Raw genomic sequence first — 20678 nt, 5'->3', positions numbered from 1 at the left:
CACATGTTGCATCCTTTGTACCTGCTGCCATAGTGATCTCAGAAGAGAGAGTAACATTGGGTCTGCACAACTCTAGTAAACTTCATCACCATCATCATCTTTCATTGACTTTGCCATTTTAAGTTCCATGGCAAGAGATAAGCGATGACAGGAGTAGGTGGAGGATACTGCTGGGAGCCCCTAGCCACGAGTCTCAAGGTGGGAAACTCTGGTATGATCGTTGCTTTGCTGTTGACATGGTGGAATGACAGTTCATATCATGCCCAAGTGACAGAGCAGCTCTATTTAGAGGTAGCACTGCTTTCCCTTGAAGGGGAGGGGGGCGGGAAAAGGTTCCCTGAACGATGTTTGCTCCATACCAATCTGCTCACTGACTGCAGCAAGCTGATTATCCAAACTTGTGGTCATGAACAGGAAAAGAGAAACTAGAAGTGTGTATACATTGCTACTTGGAATGTGTAAACTCTACAGGACAATCAGCACTAGTTGCTAAGGTTTAAATGGCACCCTACGACTGACAATGTGCACTGCAAAACAGCTTGTCATCAACAATACATTCTTCCAGCAGAATAGAACAAGACAACGTGGAAACACCCATGGTCTGACTACTGGCACCAAATTTAATTTGTCATAATCCAACAGTGAGACTGGCATGATGTCAAGTTGAGATGGGCTGCTAAGGATACAACACCCCTCTCAGACCATGCAGAACTATGTTGCAAAATCATTTTTTTTTTTTTCCCCAAATGAGAGACAGCACTAACATGTCCAAATGAGGAAGCTTTATGTTGCTAATCTCTCTTCCACTACTTTGCAAACCTGGCTGGATAACCATCTAACAGCTTCCCCCCTCTGACTTTGACAACATAGACCATGGACCACCTGACAGACATTGGAAAGTCCTCCAAACACATATGTTCTAGTCCACTGATGTAATCTGCTTTACTGTGTGCAAACACAGGGACTGTTTTGATGAGAATGATGCAGATGTTGGCGTATTGCTTAACAATCTTTGTGTAGCACATATTGATTATCTTAATGTAACAAAAAAATTCTCAGTCCAAGAAAGATCATTACAACCAGCTCCAGCAACAAACACAAGCCAAACTAAGGGGTATGAGAGACCAATGGTAGCTGGACAGGACAAAGGAACTGCAAATTACCACTAATGCCAAGGACATGAAAGCCTATTATGACCAACTCTAGGGTGTGTATGGGGTAGAAAGGAAGCACCCCCTCTACCTGACACTGCAAGGGAGACACTCCTCAAAAACCCAAACCTCGTCACTGCCCGCTAGGCAGTCAACAATTTGTGAGGAGATCCTTGCTGAAACCCCAAGTCCTATCAATGAGGTAATGAATGCTGCTTCCACTATTGTAGAAACAACTAAGGCAATCAAACAGATGATGATCAGTAAAGCACCTGGGACATGTCAGCTTCTGTGGGGTAGCAGGTTCCCAGTCAGTAAAGCTCAAGGCATGTTATTTTTGGACACCTTTGATTGTAATTACATTTCTATTTTTTTTATTTGACCCTAAGGTCAGATGTTGAATGATACAAAGGAGATGTAAATAGCAACAGACCCATTGGTCCTTACAGGACTACTTGTGAACTGAAAGGGCATGTAAACAGTTAAAAGTGTCAATTATATTTGAACTCGCAACATGAGCAGGTAGAATGTTCTCTTATAGACTTATTTTGTAACCATTATTTATGATATTGCTATGGTCTACAATAAGATAATCTGTTTATATTGACAAGGATTGAAATAGGGAATATAGTCTTATGAAAAGGGCAGCTATGAAAAAATATCTTTATTGTAAAGTTCAGAGTGAAGAAGTCTGTTTGATTGAGAAAATATGGAACCATGTTAGTTCTCATGGTTCAACTGTGCATAAAAATTGCCTATCTTGTTAGGCAAGACACTAACAAATTTCCAGACGAGATAACATTTTGAAATATCCTTACTCTCAGGTCAATGGAAGAAATTTACTTTCTAACAGGTTTTCTTCACTATCTTGCATGATATATAGTTGGTATATAATTCTCACATTCCGCCAGAGCTGGGCACATTCCTCAGTGTCCTGACCGATACATACGTAGTCAGGACACCAAGGGCCGCACCTAGGAATGCGCCCAGCTCTGCATTCCACTAAATCACATTTAAGAATTTTCTTTTTTCTTTCTTACAGTGCAAAATTTTCACTAGTTACCTTAACAGCTAATACAAATTGTTTGTTTTTTTATCTCTAAATTGGAAACACTACATAACTGGAAAGAAATGGCAATCACAACTAAATTACAGATAACATCATTAACACTTGGCCAACTAATTTCCATTCATTTTCTATTTTCAAGACACCAATCAAAAGCATTCTGAAACAGGCGAGCCCAGGGTGCTGCAGTGGCAGGGGCTTCAGCAGGAGGAGGGATATAAGAGTCTGAAAAGGTACTGGGTCCACCAGGGGCAGCCAAGTTGCTCTTGTATGGCCACTGCCATGTCACGGTGCATCGCTCTGGGTGGGGCATGAGTGCCAAGTGACGACCACAGGGCGAAGTTAGGCCAGCTACACCATCTGAAACATCATGAGGCACGAGTGAGTATATGAGGATGCTGGCATCAGCGTCTTGATTATATTTATTTTGAAGTTGTAGCCGAGTGATCACTGTATTATGTGAGCAGGCTTGATTGAGTTTTCTGTGGTTATAAACATTCTGTGTGAAAGAGAACAAGTGTAACAGCTGTAATTTTATAATGTGTGTATTGTGGTGCATCATCGTACATCAGGCAGCTAATGTGCGCGTGAATATTTAACTCATATTGAAGAGGTTAAAAGAAAGTTAAGTATTTAACAGGGGTTTTACAGTAGTCAAGGATGTTGATCATGTCACTACCAGTTTTTGTTCTAGAATCCTAAGCAATTTTATTCAGCTGAGGGAGTAAACTCGGGACAAAAATAAACTTGCTGATTGAGACCATGTTACAAGTTTACTCTCTTAGTGAACTAAAAGCATCTGGTATCAGCTGGAACAAAAATATAAATTATTTCACAGAAATCTTGGACTGAAAAAGTAAAGAACATTCTGGATACCTTCAGAGCCATTAGGATTCATTGGGTAGGCAGTAGTAGGGGCATCGCTGTCATCCACATAGCGTAATGCCACACAGCCAGAGGATTTAACCAACGACCTGGTCATTTCATTGGCATATTGGAACCGACCTGTACAAGTTCAGATTTGCATTTCAAATTTGGGATCATTTTTAGAAAGTGGGGTACTATAGTGGCTTTAGCATGAAAACAATATCTTGAGTTCAATATGAGCACAAATTAATGATTAAAACTCAGCTCTTCACTCACCTTCACCATGTGCCACCCATACCCCAAGAGTTGATCCACCCATCCCTCGCAGAAGCACTGATCGGCTCGACTCGACACTAACTCTGCTCCACCGAGACTCGAACCTTCCAGACTTGTTATGTGTCAGGCGGATGGAGGATGAGTCTGGATCTAGAATTGAGTTATTTATGTATTTTTGTAATATTTTTGTAACATTCCTCAGATTTATGAAGAAAAATAATGTTACAATAAAAACTGTATATTCAACCATATAAATTAGTTTTTTTCTACATGCACCTGGGGGGCACAGGAATCTGAAATGGAGGCTGTTATTGTTAACCCTTTCTAAACAATGACACCTGCGTAGGCAACATGAAGTGTGAGTGAGTACATGAGGATGCCTGCATCGGCATCTTGATTATATTTTGTAGTCGTAGCCGAATAACCCCCATATTCTGTGAACTGGCTTAATCATATTTCCTGTGGTTATTAATGTTCAGAGTGAAACAGATCCAGTAATACAGCTGTAAGTTTATATTTTATAATGCGAGTAATGTGATGCATCATCGTACATCAGGCAGCTGATGCTGCCCACAAGAATTTGACTCATATTGAAGAGGTTAATAGATTGTGACCGTCTCAAATTCATTCCACTGTGAATCTTAATGGTACAGTGTTAGATGGATGGATGGAGTTAAAGAGAGAACTTTCATAGTTGACAACATGCCACATCTTGAAAGATTTAATTTTATTTTGTTGAAGGCGATACTATTTTTTGCATTAATAATTTTCTTGCAGATAGTTTCTATAGATCTCACTAAGAACCATGCTGTAGCATCACACAGATACCACATTGCTTGCAAAGAGCTGGAAAAGAACACAAATTCTGGAAACTTGCATGGACCCACGGAAATTAAAAATAATTGAGGCCCTTTATATCAAGGACAGGAAACCAAGTTTGAATATACAGGCACTCAATTTATTAGCACTACCCAGCATGAGAACACAGGGTAGGCCAGAAGCCTGAGAAGATGTGAAATTTAATTTTAATTTATGAACATCTTCCAATTATCTAGTGATCTCTCCCAGTCAATATTTTTCCTGTGGTCAAATACCAATCATGGACGATACCAGTACCATTCCCTGAAGAAGGCTCAGTTGAGCTAAAATCCGGATCAGAGATTATGACTGCCTATGCACAAGTTCTACAGAGATTATACCCTGCAATACAGCAATTAGCAAGATCTACAGAAATTGTTTGCAAGAAAATTAATGCAGAAAATAGTATCACCTTCAATAAAGTATGCCTATTAGAAGACTTACTGCCCATCTACACTTAATTTTATTTATTTATTTTTTATTATTATTTTTTTTCTAACAGTGGTAATATGTGCATTTTGCAAATATTGTTACTTCTGGTATTATAATTTTCAATCTTTACAAAATCTCTGCCCATTAAAATAAACTTGTCATAAGAGGAGTTTGATAGGAATTTAAGAGGAATTTGATAGGAACTTACTTAAGTTGCTGTCTGGGTCAAGCCAACCCAGAAGTGCTAGTAGTTGGCAACCATTGCAGACACCCAAAGAGAAGGTGTCTGATTGCATCCGCCATGCTTCTAGGTGTGCACCTAAGCCTGCTGAACGGAACTTGATAGAGGCTGCCCACCCTACAGCTGAACCCAGGACATCTGTGGTGATCATAAACAAATATAATACATGACAGAACTAGTTCTAAAGTTAAACACTTGTGTTCAAGGTTCTCAACTTCTCTGCTACAAAACACTCCCCAGATTTAATTTTGGTTATTGGTACAGGATTTTACTGAGCTTGGGCAACATAATTTGTTATTATGTGGTAACTGCAGATTTCATTATGATTAATGCCAAACAATTCTGTTCAGTGTAAGGAGTGTCACTATAGTGAAAAGGGGTAACTTAATATTGACAGACTCTACAATTGCTATCAATCAACCTGTGGGCCCAGGTCTTGCTTGCAGGAGACCCATGGCTTCAAAGTAATTGGCAACAGCCAATATACAGACTCTCAAGTCACTCAAATAAGACACATGCAATGGTTAATGGCTAATCTGAGGAAAATGGTTCCTCAAGATCTTTAATCGAGTCCACCCTCTGGCATCAACTAGGACAAATTCCAAGTTTGCAACTGTTAGCGGAATTAAAATCTCTATGTACCAAGGGCTTCTTTCCCCTTATAAGGGGGGTAGCCGAGTCACAGGCACACACTCACTCCCTCCCATTCCACTCTCATCCATCACCCTTGTTCCCCTGTCATCTTAGCTCTTCATGGAATTAGAATTAAAATTTTAAATTACTTTGTCACAACTAACCTGCATAGCTGAATCCTCCTGGGAAGATGATACCCCTGAAAGCAGACACATCTGGACCACCATGGTCTCTGTCAACCAGGTCAGACATGGTCAGGTCATGTACAATGAAGCCTGCTTGCAGTAGTGCAGCAGCCATCTCTCGGTCTCCATTGGTTCCTTCCTCACGGAGGACAGCTACATGGGGCACGTAGGGTAACCACATAGCAGGACCTGTATGGGAGGGTCAGTTTATACCCTTTTTTTCTAATTCATTTGCTTTTATCCTTTTTTTTTTTTTTTTTTTTTTTAGGAATGGCCCCTATGGGGCTACAAAGAATAACATGCCTAGTCTTATCTTCCTCCCATGTTTGCCGCCTTTTACGACTCAAGTGAGAACACTTGCCCAACCCCCTCCCTCACTCCACACCAAAACTTCAAGTTACCCCTCAACTAGATCATCAACAACAACCCCCCCACACTCCATCACAACCCCAAATTCCCCCTCACCTAGACCCTCAACAACAACCCCCCCACACCCCAACCCCCCTGATACTGCCTTCTCTCCCTTTTTACGAGAACGTCAACAACCCCCCCCCCCGCAAGCTTCCTCACCTGGAGGTAATTGCACACCACTGAACTCTTATAACTACCAACTATCCTACTACCAAGGAGACCTTTCCAAAATCTTCGTACGTAAGGACAAACAAGTCTATGGGCCGCCACAGCCACACCTGACGGACCTGCACATACGTCGATATATATACCTAAACCCAATCATACCTTTCAAGGTACTCTAATGTTCATTATATAGACAATCGTGTAAGATTCACTTTCACCTTCATATCACCATTAATTAACGATAGCTTAACTTCATTTTTCCTTCTTTGATTAATAATTCAGTCTCTAGTGATTTAATAATTCAAACAAAAATATCATTTTACAAAACTAAGTTACATAATTAAGTTACTTATGCAAGTTAAAAACATTTTTGCATACTTCTATCTTGTACCTTCCCAATTTATTATTTAGAATAATATATTTGCAACTTTTACAATAACCTGTATAATCACATTACTTTTTTCTTGCCAATATCAAATATTACCTTTTTCTTCCCAATATCATATATGCCCATTTATATTGTATATCTTTTTACCTTTTACAATAACTTATATTTTTTTTAACTATATGTAATTACATTTTTTTGTTGCAATTATACCATTGTATACCCATTGAAACCCTATACCCCCCCTCTTATCTAACCATAACATACTACCCCTTAGATAATGTATACCAAATATTTCTAATTTAACTATTTCAACTTAGACCTATTTCACCTAACTACTTTCTATACCTGTTTAGTCATACATGCATCTCTAGTTAGACACTAACATGGCTACAGGTACGAGAGCCAAGGTCAGAAATTTACTTCAAGGAATTCTTTCCTCATCTAAAGAAGATAAACCCTCTCAAGACCAAGACCATGACACGACTAAGGCAGATTCTCAAATACCTCCTGAGGAATACTATGACCACATACCCCTTCACCATGACCACTCACGAGAAGACCCTTTTAACCCCTTCCAACTACTTCCCACACTGATTCTCAGTGTAGAGCGCAGCAATACCAACAACCACAGGTACAACACCGCGCCACCCCTTGCTCAATTCATGGAACTACCTCCCACACTGATTCTCAGTGTAGAGCGCAACAATACCAACACCCACAGGTACAACACCGCGCTACCCCTTGCTCAATTCATGGTACCTCCCACACTGATTCCCAATGTAGAGCTCAACAGCAAACCAAACAACTCCCACCCACCCCTAGACCACCCACCATGTCAAAACCAACACAACCAGGCAAATACTGCAACCTACACAGAACCACAACTCACTCCAATGAAGAGTGTTCTCAACAAAAATCACAACCACAACCACATCAGAGAACAAATAAACAAGTCACCACACCTCGACAAACACCTTCCTCCCACACAACACATACAACTCAACACCGATTGGGGGAACGTGCACCAGCCTCACGCATCAGACCACCATAGGAACATCCGACACACCACACAACTATATCACCCTAAAGGTGAAATTAGATCAAATTACTGTTGACATGATGGTTGACACAGGAACAAACCTAAACCTCATCCCCAGAGCTCTCTACGAAGCACTAAATGACCCACCCCAAATCCAGTATTCAAATACGGAAGGTCTATTGATAGAAGGATCTACCATATCACTTCACGATATGATTGATTTAAACATAGAGGTAAACAATTCCCAAGTAGGTTTCACATCCTTCCACTTAGCTGATGAATGGAGTCTCGACCAACAAGGTACAATAGGTTTAAAGTCCCTACGAGACTGGAAGTCCATCATCAACTTAGATACCAACAAAATCTCCTTCCGAGATGAAAGTAATGAGTCAACCCTTCCTGAAACACCCGACCCAGACACACAACCTCTTTCATATCTATCTAGCTTAAATAAACCCTCTCCAACTAAGAGCTACTCATTCCGTCCACCACCTTATGTCACCTCAAAAGCACTGATGTCTAACACAGTCATCATACCCCCTAGACATTCAATAACAGTTCCACTATACATACCCGGAGCAATAGAACACCAGGATGTCATAATTGACCCGGATACGTCAAGAATAAATAACATAACCTTGGAGTCCTCCTGGGATATAATATCAGAAAATAAACACACCCTAGCTATGTTAACAAATCTCTCCGATCAACACCGCAAAATCAGGAAGAACACAAACATTTGTTCAGTCCATCTCCATAATTCCCCAATCCAGGAACCACTCCCACAACACATCAACACTGTAAGACCACAAACTCTCACCCCTATCCACCCCAACCAAATCACAACATCAGCAAACGGAGAGATGAATGACAAGCTACTGACCCTCCTACAAAGGAATAGATCGGCTATCGCCTTAGAAGGCGAACCCTTAGGCAAATGTGATATAATCAAACATCACATCCAAATTCCCCCAAACACCACCCCTCATACACCCCCCCCTCATACACCCCCGCTTACCGCATACCCCACAGTAGGAAAACACAAGTCAACAACAGTGTGCACGAGATGTTACACCAAGGCGTAATTTCTCACTCCCAAAGTCCGTGGAACAGTCCCCTCTTCCTAGTCCCAAAGAGAGACGGAACTTTACGCCCTGTTGTTGACTTTAGGAAAGTCAACAACCTAACTCAATCTGACCCACACCCCCTCCCCGCCATGCAAGATGTCTTACATACCATCGGTATTGGAAATTAAGTTTTTTCCACAATTGACCTTAAGTCAGCCTTCTGGCAGGTCGAGCTCACCGATGAATCTAAACCCGTAACTGCATTCTCCACTGACAAGGGACATTTCCATTTCGAGCATATGCCCTTTGGCCTTAAGAATGCCCCCTCAACCCAACAAAGGTTGATGACCCGCATTTTCAGCGACATGATAGGAATCTCATTATTCGTCTACTTAGACGACCTCATCATCTATAGTCCCACACAAACTGACCACCTTCACACACTAGAAATTGTCCTAAAAAGACTCAAAAACACAGGATTGAAAATCCAACTAGGAAAGTGTAAATTCCTACAGACGGAACTCACCTTCCTAGGCCATAAGGTAGATAGCCAAGGCATCCATACCACCACAGATAAGATAGATACCATAAACAATTTCCCAACCCCCAGAAACGCAGATGAAACTAGAAGTTTCGTAGGACTAGCATCTTACTACAGACATTTCATACACAAATTTGCAGAAATTGCATCCCCTCTCACCAAATTCACAAGAAAAGGCGAGCCTTTCAAATGGTCTGAAGAGGAACAGACAAGTTTCAACACCCTTAAACATGCTCTTACCACAGCCCCTGTCCTTACTTTTCCTGACATGAAGAAAGAATTCCTTCTTTACACCGACGCCTCCTCTAAAGGAATAGGCGCAGTCTTACAGCAGAAAGATGAAAACGGGAAAGAGCACCCCATAGCCTACGCAAGTAGAGTACTGAATAAGCCTGAAAGTAACTATTCAACTACCCACAAAGAAGGACTTGCATTGATATGGGGCTTGAAACATTTTAAATACCTTATACTAGGGTATAAGATCACAATCTTTACAGACCATCAACCCCTAGTCTACCTCTTTAACACTAAAGACTTACATGGCAGAATTGCAAGGTGGAAAACCACCCTATTGGAGTTCGACCCAAAGATAACATATCTAGCGGGAAAAGCTAACATAGTAGCTGACTCTTTAAGCAGACAAACTCACGTCTCATCACTAACACAAACAACATGCATTCCGATGCAAGAACTTGGACATGAAACAGACAATGACCCGACATGGTCTCAAATAAAACAGCATCTCCTTTCAAGAACTCCCTTACACTCCCGACCACCTGTCCCTATAGACGAACTCAAACTGGTCGACGGAATCATAAGGAGAACCACAAATGACAGGGAAGTAACTGTCGTTCCCAGAGTCCTAGTTCCCAAGGTCCTACACATATTGCACGACAGTGCAATGGGAGGCCACTCAGGCAGAGATAAGATACTGAACACTGCTAGGCACTCCTCCTACTGGGTCAACATGAAAAAAAGATATAACCACACACATAGACTCATGTGTAACTTGCAACCAATTCAGAGGACCTGACCCCAAAATACTCAATATCAAAGACATCCCGCTCCCTGCTGAGCCATGGGAAACACTTGGCATTGACTTACTGAAAATGCCAACGAGCCATCAAGGTTCCAATTACGTACTCACGGCAGTCGATTATCTGTCCAAATACACCATCCTAGTCCCATTACAAGACAAAACAGCAGAGACTGTAGCCAAAGCCTTAGTTAACAATATATTCTGCAGATACAACATTCCCACACGAATGTTATCCGACAACGGGTCAGAATTAAAAAACGAGGTAATGCGTGAAATAGCACATCTTTACAATGTAGATCAAACTTTTGCCACTGCCTACCACCCACAAGGGAATGGACTTACAGAGCGCACCAATTGCAAAGTGCTTGAAGTCCTCAGACATTTGGTCAACGATCTCATGGACAGCACAGTCAACTCCGCAACAAAGATGTCTCCCCACGAGATCATTTTTGGCCAAAGAATGCGCCTTCCCTACCAAATCCTCAACCCCACCCCCCCTATACAATCTAGATAATCCCACCACTGCCACCATTTAATGTATCCTCAACTGGTGTTGAGTAAATACATAACACAGAACTTAAGGCGGCGACACCAAACTCAATGTAACATCTTTTTCTTTTATTAAATAAGTTTACTGGTTCACAATTTCTTCTATGGTTTTACACAATGTCAATCACTTCTTGGTTCTATACCACAATGCACTATTTAATGTCTCTGTACGTATCATCGGACCGACTGGTCCTGCTCTGGAGCATCTACTTTTTGTTCATCGGAAGTGCTGACACAGTAAAAATAGGAGGTACTGGTAAATGTATTAATATGGGTTTTTAATGGGAATGTTTGGTTTCCCGCAAATAAACTATCATGTTCTTAATTACTAGCTATATGTTATTTACAGTATATAATATTTCCAGGGGGGAAGGGTTCATTATTATTTGGTTGTCGTGTGTTTTGTGAGTTAGAGGTTGACTGCACTTATGAGTATGTTCGTGTGTGTGTGTGTATCGGTTGCTTGTTTGGTTTCCGGCAAATAAACTATCATGTTCTTAATTACTAGCTATATGTTATTTACAGTATATAATATTTCCAGGGGGGAAGGGTTCATTATTATTTGGTTGTCGTGTGTTTTGTGAGTTAGAGGTTGACTGCACTTATGAGTATGTTCGTGTGTGTGTGTGTATCGGTTGCTTGTGGTGGTGCTGGTGACACGGGCAGTAAGTGCTGTGTCGGCAACCGCCCAGTCAGCGAGAGTGGTGCCGGACAGTCGGGTAGATGTGCTTGGTGGTGGACCAGTGAGTGAGTGAGGGAGTGAGTGAGTGAGTGATATTACTCATCATGTATATGGTGGCGTATACAGTGGCAGTATTCTTCTCCCCTACCATAAAGTTTGGTGAAAAAGGAAATGAATATTCAAAGTGGTACAGGACAGTATTAAGAGTAGGGGGACAGCATAACTGAGGGACAGTCACAGTAAAATAAAGTAGCATCATTTCTCTATGAATAGAGATTTCCTCTATCACAGACAAATGTGTGACTCTGGTCCATAGGGGCAACCCATAGACCCTAAAGTATCAGCTGCATGCCACTGAGCAGCTTTTAAACCCACAATAACATGCAGATGAAGTGTCTTAAAAAAAGGAGGTAGTGATGGTGCTGGCTGGTGAGGAGGTTTGTTTTTCTAAAGTAGTTGTTGACACCAAATACAGTGTTGAGGAAGAAAGTCAAGCATAAGTACACATGGAAGAGGGTGGTGGATGGAAGGATGGTAGAGCATTAATGGATTATACAGTGGTAATGAGGAGAATAGTAGGAAGAGATAAGGATGTACATGTTCTAAGGGGAAAGAATGGGGGAATATCAAATAATTGTTTGGTGAAGGTAAGTTGAGATTGGAGGATAGATGGAGAAAGAGGAAAAGGACAGAAGGTAGGGAGGTGCTTAAAGTGAACTGCTTAAATGGGAAAGAAAAGGAGTACGAGAAGCTGAGAGAGGAGTGGGAAAGAGTGAATGATAGAGTAGAACTAGGAGTGGAAGAGAAATGGGGATGTTTCAAGGAGGGAGTCACAATGTGTGCAAAGATGGTGTGTGGAACAAGGAGGACAGGAGGAAATAGAAAGAAGGGTAGTGAGTGGTAGGATGAGGAAGCAAAGAAGGTTGTTGAAGAGAAGAAGCAAGCATTCACAGATTGGTTATAAAATAGGATGAGAGAATCATATGAGAGGTACAAAGAAAAGAGAAGTAAAGAATAAGATAAAGGAGGCAAAGAGGAGAGCATATAAGAAATGGGGTAAGAGTATGACAGAAAATTTTGAAAGTAATAAAAAGATGTTTTGGAAAGAAATTAAGAGAGGAAGAGGCAAATCAAGTAGAGAAGAAAAGGTAAAAGTGATGATAATGGAAGAGACAGCAATAAGAGGAAGATGGGCAGAGTATTTTAGGGAGTTACTAAATGTGAAATAGGATTGGGAGGGAAAGATAGTTGCAGTGGGAAGTACTAAGAAAATGACCATGATGAGTGAGGAAAATGGAGGAGAAATAAGGAAAGATGAAGTGAAGGCAGATGTTAAGAAGACGAGAGCAGGTAAGGCACCTGGGATGGATTGATGTCATGTAGAATGTCTAAAAAAAGGAAGTACAGTAATGGTGGACTGGCTGGTGAGGTTGTTTAATGTTTGTCTAAAGGAGGGTAGAGTGCTGGAGAACTGGAGGAGTGCTTGTATAGTTCCACTTTACAATGTAAAAGGGGATAAGTGCGAGTGTAGTAGTTTCAGAAGGATCAGTTTCTTAAGTGTAGTTGGGAAGGAATGAGTGAAGAAAGACTAGTAAAAGAGGTATGGAAGGCAGTGTGGAGGGAGTGAACATGAGGGGACGTCCTAGGATGAGGTGGATGGATGTGGTGAAGGGGGCTTTGGGGAAGAGGGGAATGTCTGTTGAGGAAGGACGGGAGAGGACAGAAGACAGGTGAATGGAGAATGGTTGTATATGGATGAAGTGATGCATGAGGTGGAATGGGTGGGGGGATGGGGGGTGAGGTAGTATGTGTGAGCAAAATTTGACGCAGCCCGAAGGGATTTCTCCCTGTCTTCTCCTTTTATGCATGGGGGGACGGAGAGGGGGGGTCGCCGATTTAATGAAGCGGCCTTGCTGTGGATGTGCTGTGTCTGGCGACACTGCTTGTGACCCAGGGCAGTGGACAAGGTGCAGGGATGACCCGTCATCCAGGAGGTGCTAAGATAAGAGGGAGGGTGGAGAGTTGTGGAGTGTATTCAGGGATGGAATGGGTGGGAATGATTTTATGCTTTTTTCTTTTTGGCTACCTCACTTGTAAGGGGTAAAGAGCCTTGGTGTATGTATGTGTGTATGTATGTAGTTGGGAAGGTTTATGGGAGGGTTTTGATTGAGAGGATTAGGAGAGGAAGAGAGGGAGTAATTGGTGAGGACCAGTGTGGATTTAGGACAGGTAGGGGTTGCGTGGATCAGATTTTTGTGGTAAAACAGATATGTGAGAAAGCTCATGGAAAAGATAAGGATGTTTTTTTGGCCTTTATGGATTTGGAAAGGGCTTGATGACAGGGTAGACATGAAGGCACTGTTGGAGGTATTGCAGATATACGGGATAGGAGGAAAGTTTTTAAGAGCATTTGTATTTTTATGAGTAGTAGAGCTTGTGTTAGAATCAGAAATGGAGAGAGTGAGTGGTTTGAGGTAAAGGTGGGACTTTGTGGGACTTTGCCAGGGATGTATTATGTTGCCTTGGCTGTTCAATTTATACATGGATGGGATGGTACGAGAGGTAAATGCAAAGGTGATGGGTCGGGAATTGGAGATGGTTAAAGAAAATGAAGAAAAGTGGGAGATAGGCCAGTTGTTTGCTGATGACACTGCAATTGTAGGAGGGATTGAGGAAGTTAATGAAGGAGTTTGGGAAGGTGTGCAAAAGAAGGAAGTTGAAGATAAATGTGGGTAAAAGTAAGGTGATGAGATGTACAAGGGGAAAAAGTGGCAGCAAACTGGAAGCAAGTATCAAGGGAGACTGGAGGAAGTGGATAGTTTTAGATATTTGGGTGTGAATGTGGTGGGAAAGGGAGGGGAGGTGGAGGTAGAATGTAGATTGAGAGAAACAAGTAAATGCTTGGGGGATTAAAAAGTGTAATGAAAAATAGACAGGAATGGATGCTAAGTGGAGACTGTATGAAGGAGTGATTGTGCTGACACCACTGTATGGGGCAGAAACATGGAAAATAAGAGGAAAAGAGGAATTTGGATGTGTTTGAGATTAGGTGTCTGAGAAGTATGATAGCGGTTACTAGGCTGGATAAAGTGAGAAACGAGGAAGTGAGGAGGAGAATAGGGGTGGAAAGGGAGTTGGGAGATAGGGTTGATGAAAGAGTATTGGGACGGTTTGGACACATGGAAAGTGAAGGAAGATTGGTAAAAAAGATATGGAAGGCAGAGGGGGAAGGAGTGAACATGAAGAGGCGACCAAGGATGAGACAGCTGGTTAGGGTAAAAGGGGCATTGGGAAAGAGGGGAATGTCTGTTGAGGAAGGACAGGAGAAGACAGAAGATAGGGGTTAATGGAGAATGCCTGTGTATGGATGATTCTGTGATGGAGGAAAGGGAGCGGATAGAGGACTATGTGTGAAAAATAAACTGATGCAGACCAAAGGGATTTCTCCCTACCTCCATTTCTGCATGAGGGGGCAGAGAGGGGGGCTCGGCAATTTAATGAAGTGGCCTTGCTATGGATGTGCTGTGTCTTGTGACACTACTCCTGGCCCAAGGCAGTGGGCAAGATGTAGGGATGACCCATCATCCAGGAGGAGCTAAGATAAGAGGGAGGATGGGGGGTGGATGGGAGTGGAGTATATAGGGATGGAATGTGTGGGAGTGGAGTTTATGCCTTTGTTTTTGTGGCTACTTCCCTTGTAAGTGAGAAAAGACCTTTGGTATATGTATGTAAAAAAGTAGAATGCCAGAGAACTGGAGGAGTGCCTGTATAGTTCTGCTTTACAAGGGAAAAGGGGACAAGAGTGAGTGTAGTAGTTTCAGAGGGATCAGTTTCTTGAATGTAGTTGGGAAGGCTTATGGGAGGGTTTGATTGAGAGGATTAGGAGAGGAACAGTGTGGGTTTAGGACAGGTAGGGGTTGCGTGGACCAGATTTTGTGGTAAGGCAGGTATGTGAGAAAGCTCTAGGAAAAGATAAGGATGTTTTTTGGGCCTTAATGGATTTGGAAAAGGCTGATGACATGGTAGACAGTTGGAGGTATTGCAGATATATGGGATAGGAGGAAATTTGTTAAGAGCAGTCAAGAGTTTTAATGAGAGTAGTAAAGGCTGTGTTAGAATCAGAAATGGAAAGAGTGAGTGGTTTGAGGCAAAGGTGGGACTTCACCAGGGATGTTCAATTTATACAGGGATGGGGTTGTGCAAGAGGTAAATGCAAAGTTAATGAGCTGGGGATTGGAAATGGTTAAAGAAAATGGAGAAAAGTGGGAGATAAGCCAGTTGTTGTTGGCTGATGACACTACTTGTAATAAGATCAGAGGAGGGAATTAGGAAGTTAGTGACAGAGTTTAGGAATGTGCAAAAGAAGGATTTTGAAGATAAATGTGGGTAAAAGATGTTGAGATGTACAAGGGGAGAATATGGCAGCAAATTGGAAGTGAGTATTGTGGGGGAGAAACTGGAGGAAGTGGATATCTTTAGATACTTGGGTGCAAATGTGGTAGGAAAGGGAGGAGTGGAGGTGGAGGTAGAATGTAGATTGAGAGAAGCAAGTAAATACCTTGGTGGATTAAAAAGTGTAATGAGAAATAGGCATTTGGGAATGGATACTAAAAGGAGATTGTATGAAGGAGTGATTGTTCTGACAGCACTGTATGGGGTAGAAATGTGGAACTTAAGTGAGGAAGAGTTTAAATGTGTGTGAGATGAAATGCCTGAGAAGTATGGTAGGGGTTACTACTCGTAGGCTGAATAGAGTGAGAAACAAGGAGGAGAGTAGTGTCTTCTGTGTGATGATTGAGTCTAGGGCAGTTTGCTTCTGAGGCCAAGCCTATCTTGTGTTTGTGTTAATTTAAAGCTGGATGGTGGCTGATATACAGTCATGCTAATGAGGATCTTGCTTGACATGGATTCACATCTAGGGGAAATTGCTGGAGTAAGAAAATTGGTCTTGGAATGCTTGTCTTGTGATCTGAGTATGAATGTGTTTTTGTTCGGTTGAGTTGCAGGGTGCAGTGGGTCATGATTAAATAGGAAAAAAAAAAAAAAAAAAAAAAAAAAAAACACACCACACAGGATGGGTCGGTAGGAGAAGGTGACCGTGTAGGATGTATGCTTGCGGTGTGCAAGAGAGTGATACTCCTGTGAAGCACAGTTGGGGGAAGCCTGAAGCCGCTCCAGCTGGTAACTAGTCTCCTCCCACAGGTTGGCCACCTCAAGAACCGACATATTGATAACAGTCTGGCCTGAAATTTTAACTTGAATCTGCAACATCAAGACATTTGTCAGTAGAGGGCAACAGATACACTATTTAATGCAATACAGAAACTGTTGTGGTGTTCAATATCTAATTCTATTGTATATACCAAAAGACTTCTTTCCTTTTATAAAGAAGGTAGCCAGCTGGGGCATGCACTCTTACTCCATCCATCCCATAAATACATTAATTTTAATCATAACAGTATCTGGCATGACATGAGGCACTTAGCTATGGCTGGAATAGTAATCTTTGCCTTGTGTGCTTAGACATCCAAGGTAAATAACTGTCATCAATTCTCACTGAGATCGAACCCATGTCTGTGTAGTAATGAAGAATGTCTTAATCACAAGCCAAGATAATATTTTAACAATAGAAAGCTTGTTTGGTGCAAATGATATTGGTGGTGAGAGTGAAGGTAGTAATTGTGGTTATGATGCTGACAATGGTGGTGGTGGTGATGCTGTCAATGGGTGGTGGTAGTGGTGATGATTATGCTGACAGAACGGTGGTGGTAGTGGTGATGATGATGCTGATAGAGGGTGATGGTGATGCTGACATAGGGTGGTGGTAGTGGTGATGATGCTGACATAGTGTGGTGGTAGTGGTGATGATGCTGACATAGCGTGGTGGTAGTGGTGATGATGCTGACATAGCGTGGTGGTAGTGGTGATGATGCTGACATAGGGTGGTGGTAGTGGTGATGATGCTGACATAGGGTGGTGGTAGTGGTGATGCTGACATAGGGTGGTGGTAGTGGTGATGATGCTGACATAGGGTGGTGGTAGTGGTGATGATGCTGACATAGGGTGGTGGTAGTGGAGATGATGCTGACATAGGGTGGTGGTAGTGGAGATGATGCTGACATAGGGTGGTGGTAGTGGAGATGATGCTGACATAGGGTGGTGGTAGTGGTGATGATGCTGACAGAGGGTATGATGGTGGTGATGCTGATGCTGACAGATTGTGGTGGTAGTGATGATGCTGGCAATGGGTGGTGGTATTGGTGATGATGCTGATAGTGGGTGGTGGTAATGGTGATGCTGATACTGACAGAGGGTGGTGGTAGTGGTGATGCTGACAATGGGTGGTGGCAGTGGTGATAATGCTGACAGGGGTAGTGGTAGTGGTGATGATTATGGTGACAGAGGGTGGTGGTTATGATGCTGCTGACAGTAAGTGGTGGCAATGGTGATGATGCTGACAGAGGGTGGTGATGATGCTGACATAGGGTGGTAATGGTGATGAATCTGACAGAAGGTGGTGGTAATCGTGATGATGCTGATAGTGGGTGGTGGTAATGGTGATGATGCTGACAGAGGGTTGTGATGGTGGTGATGATGATGCTGACAGAGGGTTGTGATGGTGGTGATGATGATGCTGACAGAGGGTTGTGATGGTGGTGGTGATGCTGACAGAGGATGGTGGTAGTGGTAATGCTGATGTTGATAGTGAATGGTGGTGATGATGTTGACAGAGGGTGGTGGTAGTGGTGATGATGCTGATGCTGACAATGGGTGGTAGTGGTGATGATGCTGATGCTGACAATGGGTAATAGTGGTGATGCTGGCAATGGGTACTAATGGTGATGATTATGCTGACAGAGGGTGGTGGTAGTGGTGATGATGATGCTGATAATGGGTGGTGGTAATGGTGATGATGGTGACAGAGGATGGTGGTAGTGGTGATGCTGATGTTGATAGTGAGTGATGGTAATGGTGATGATGCTGACAGAGGGTGGTGGTAGTGGTGATGATGCTGATGCTGACAATGGGTAGTAGTGGTGATGATGCTGACATTGGGTGGTAATGGTGATGATTATGCTGAGAGGTTGGTGGTAGTGGTGATAATGCTGATGCTGACAGAGGGTGATGGTAGAGATGATGCTGACAGAGGGTGGTAGTAGTGGGGATGATAATGCTGATAGAGGATGGTGGTAGTGATGATGTTGATAGTGGTGGTAATGGTGATGCTGATGCTGACAGAGGGCAGTGATAGTGGTGATGATGCTGACATAGGGTGGTGGTAGTGGGGATGATAATGCTGACAGAGGGTGGTGGTAGTGGGGATGGTGATGCTGACAGAGGGTGGTGGTAGTGGTGATGCTGACTGAGGGTGGTGGTAATGGTGATGATGATGTTGACAGGATGGTAGTGGTGATGCTGACAATGGGTAGTAGTGGTGATGATGCTGACAATGGGTGGTGGTGGTGGTGATAGTGCTGACAGTGAGTGGTGGTAGTGGTGATGATGTTGATAGTGTGTGGTGAGGTCAGTGACAGTGGATGATGATTGTGATGGTAATAGTTACATTTGTGACACTGGGTAATGGTGATTGTGACATAGGGTGATGACAATTGTGACATTGGGTGGTGGTAAGGTGACGAGTGGAAGATTGTGTTAGTACAATAGTACTACATAATTAACTGACCTTTGCTTTGGGACCCGCATTCCCTGATCGCCCCACGTAGCTGGTTCCGACAACTCCAGCTGCCTTCAGTTGGTCCACTACCACCTTGGCATTGGATTCCTCCACTTCCATAATCCATCTAGGAACATAAACATTATAAAAAGAAAACATAAGTAAACAAGTAACCAATCAATATGCAAGTTAAATCAATAAATAGATGAAGTAAATACATAAACAAAAAGATGAATAAAATGCACAAACTGATTATTCTCTTTTATACCCTTTGCACTCACTAGTGAAATTCCCTTTCTTCTACATCATAGAGTAGTGAATATGCATGTGTATGAGGGAATGCACCTGGGTTTCTGCAACATACATATACTGGGAGACCTCTCATTAACGGACGTTGATTAGCTGTGTTTGCGGTGTGTTTTCGGTGTTTTTGGTGCTGTTGTTTAGTGCGTGCAATCACTATGCCACCCAAAAACCACTCAAAAAAACACCGAAAACACAGCTAATTAATGTCCATTAATGAGAGGTCTCACTGTACATACAAACAAATATCAATCTAGGTACAATAACTGGAGTACAAAAGAAAGGACCCAACATTTCTCCTTTCCTGTGTACTACAGTTATATAGTATATAGGAAAGAGCACACATTATTCATGTACTTTGTACATGTTAAAACCCATTTAACTCTACCCATATCAGCCAATCAAGGGTCATCCCTGTCCTGTCACAATGATTGGGTCAAAGGGAATGCAGTGAGGCACAGTACTTCTGCAACAGGTACCAATCTAAGTGAGACATACCTCAACATCCTTCATACCATACAAAACAAAGCCCTAAAAACAAACACAGGCTGCATAAATACAACACCTACAGACCATCTACACTATGAAACAAAAGTCCTCAAAGTCAAGGATCACCTTGACTTGAGAGGCACACACTTGCTGCAGCCTCAAAAAACAACTATGTTACACAGAAATACTCTCTTCTCTTCCTCCAAAACCACCAAATACCAGCCTCTGGAAATATATTCATATCACTCACTACTCCACTAACACACTAAAAGACAACACATTGCTGCATGCCAGATCCCCTGATATCCATCCCTCTGAATCCTCTCTCCCATGAAAAGACAGAGTCCACCTGGCCAGACTGTAGTGCAGCCACCACACAGCCCCTCTAAGCTACCAAAAGAGACTGGATGACTGCATTTTGGACAACTGCCCAGGAAGTAAGACTTCACCCCATACTATTCAACACATAATGGAAGACTGCATTATACACAATCATGCACGCAAACAACACAACATACATTCTATAAAGGATTTATGGGAAAACTCCGTTCCGGCCGTGGCATTCCTTGGAAAGACAAGTCTAGGGAATGACAGCAACAACAACCTGAGCTGGGTTATCTC

The 20678-nt window shown here is 42.4% G+C and overlaps 1 protein-coding gene across 1 annotated transcript in view; it reads right to left on the bottom strand.

Moving 5' to 3' along the window:
- Window positions 1-1800: 1800 nt before the first annotated feature.
- Pfas (phosphoribosylformylglycinamidine synthase) overlaps window positions 1801-20678 on the bottom strand; it is a 64186-nt gene continuing 45308 nt past the window's right edge. The window contains exons 22-28 of the mRNA XM_076202990.1: window positions 19275-19392; window positions 16657-16852; window positions 5689-5898; window positions 4859-5029; window positions 3361-3510; window positions 3094-3222; window positions 1801-2577 (exon numbers count right to left, since the gene is read on the bottom strand). Coding sequence (XP_076059105.1) covers window positions 2342-2577; window positions 3094-3222; window positions 3361-3510; window positions 4859-5029; window positions 5689-5898; window positions 16657-16852; window positions 19275-19392 — 1210 coding nt within the window. The 3' untranslated portion in view covers window positions 1801-2341. The remainder of the gene's footprint in view (window positions 2578-3093; window positions 3223-3360; window positions 3511-4858; window positions 5030-5688; window positions 5899-16656; window positions 16853-19274; window positions 19393-20678) is intronic.

This window comes from Oratosquilla oratoria, chromosome 19 (genome assembly GCF_046742065.1).
Source record: "Oratosquilla oratoria isolate Oo_2021 chromosome 19, ASM4674206v1, whole genome shotgun sequence".
NCBI lineage: Eukaryota > Metazoa > Arthropoda > Malacostraca > Stomatopoda > Squillidae > Oratosquilla > Oratosquilla oratoria.
This window is presented reverse-complemented; position numbering and strand designations above follow the sequence as displayed.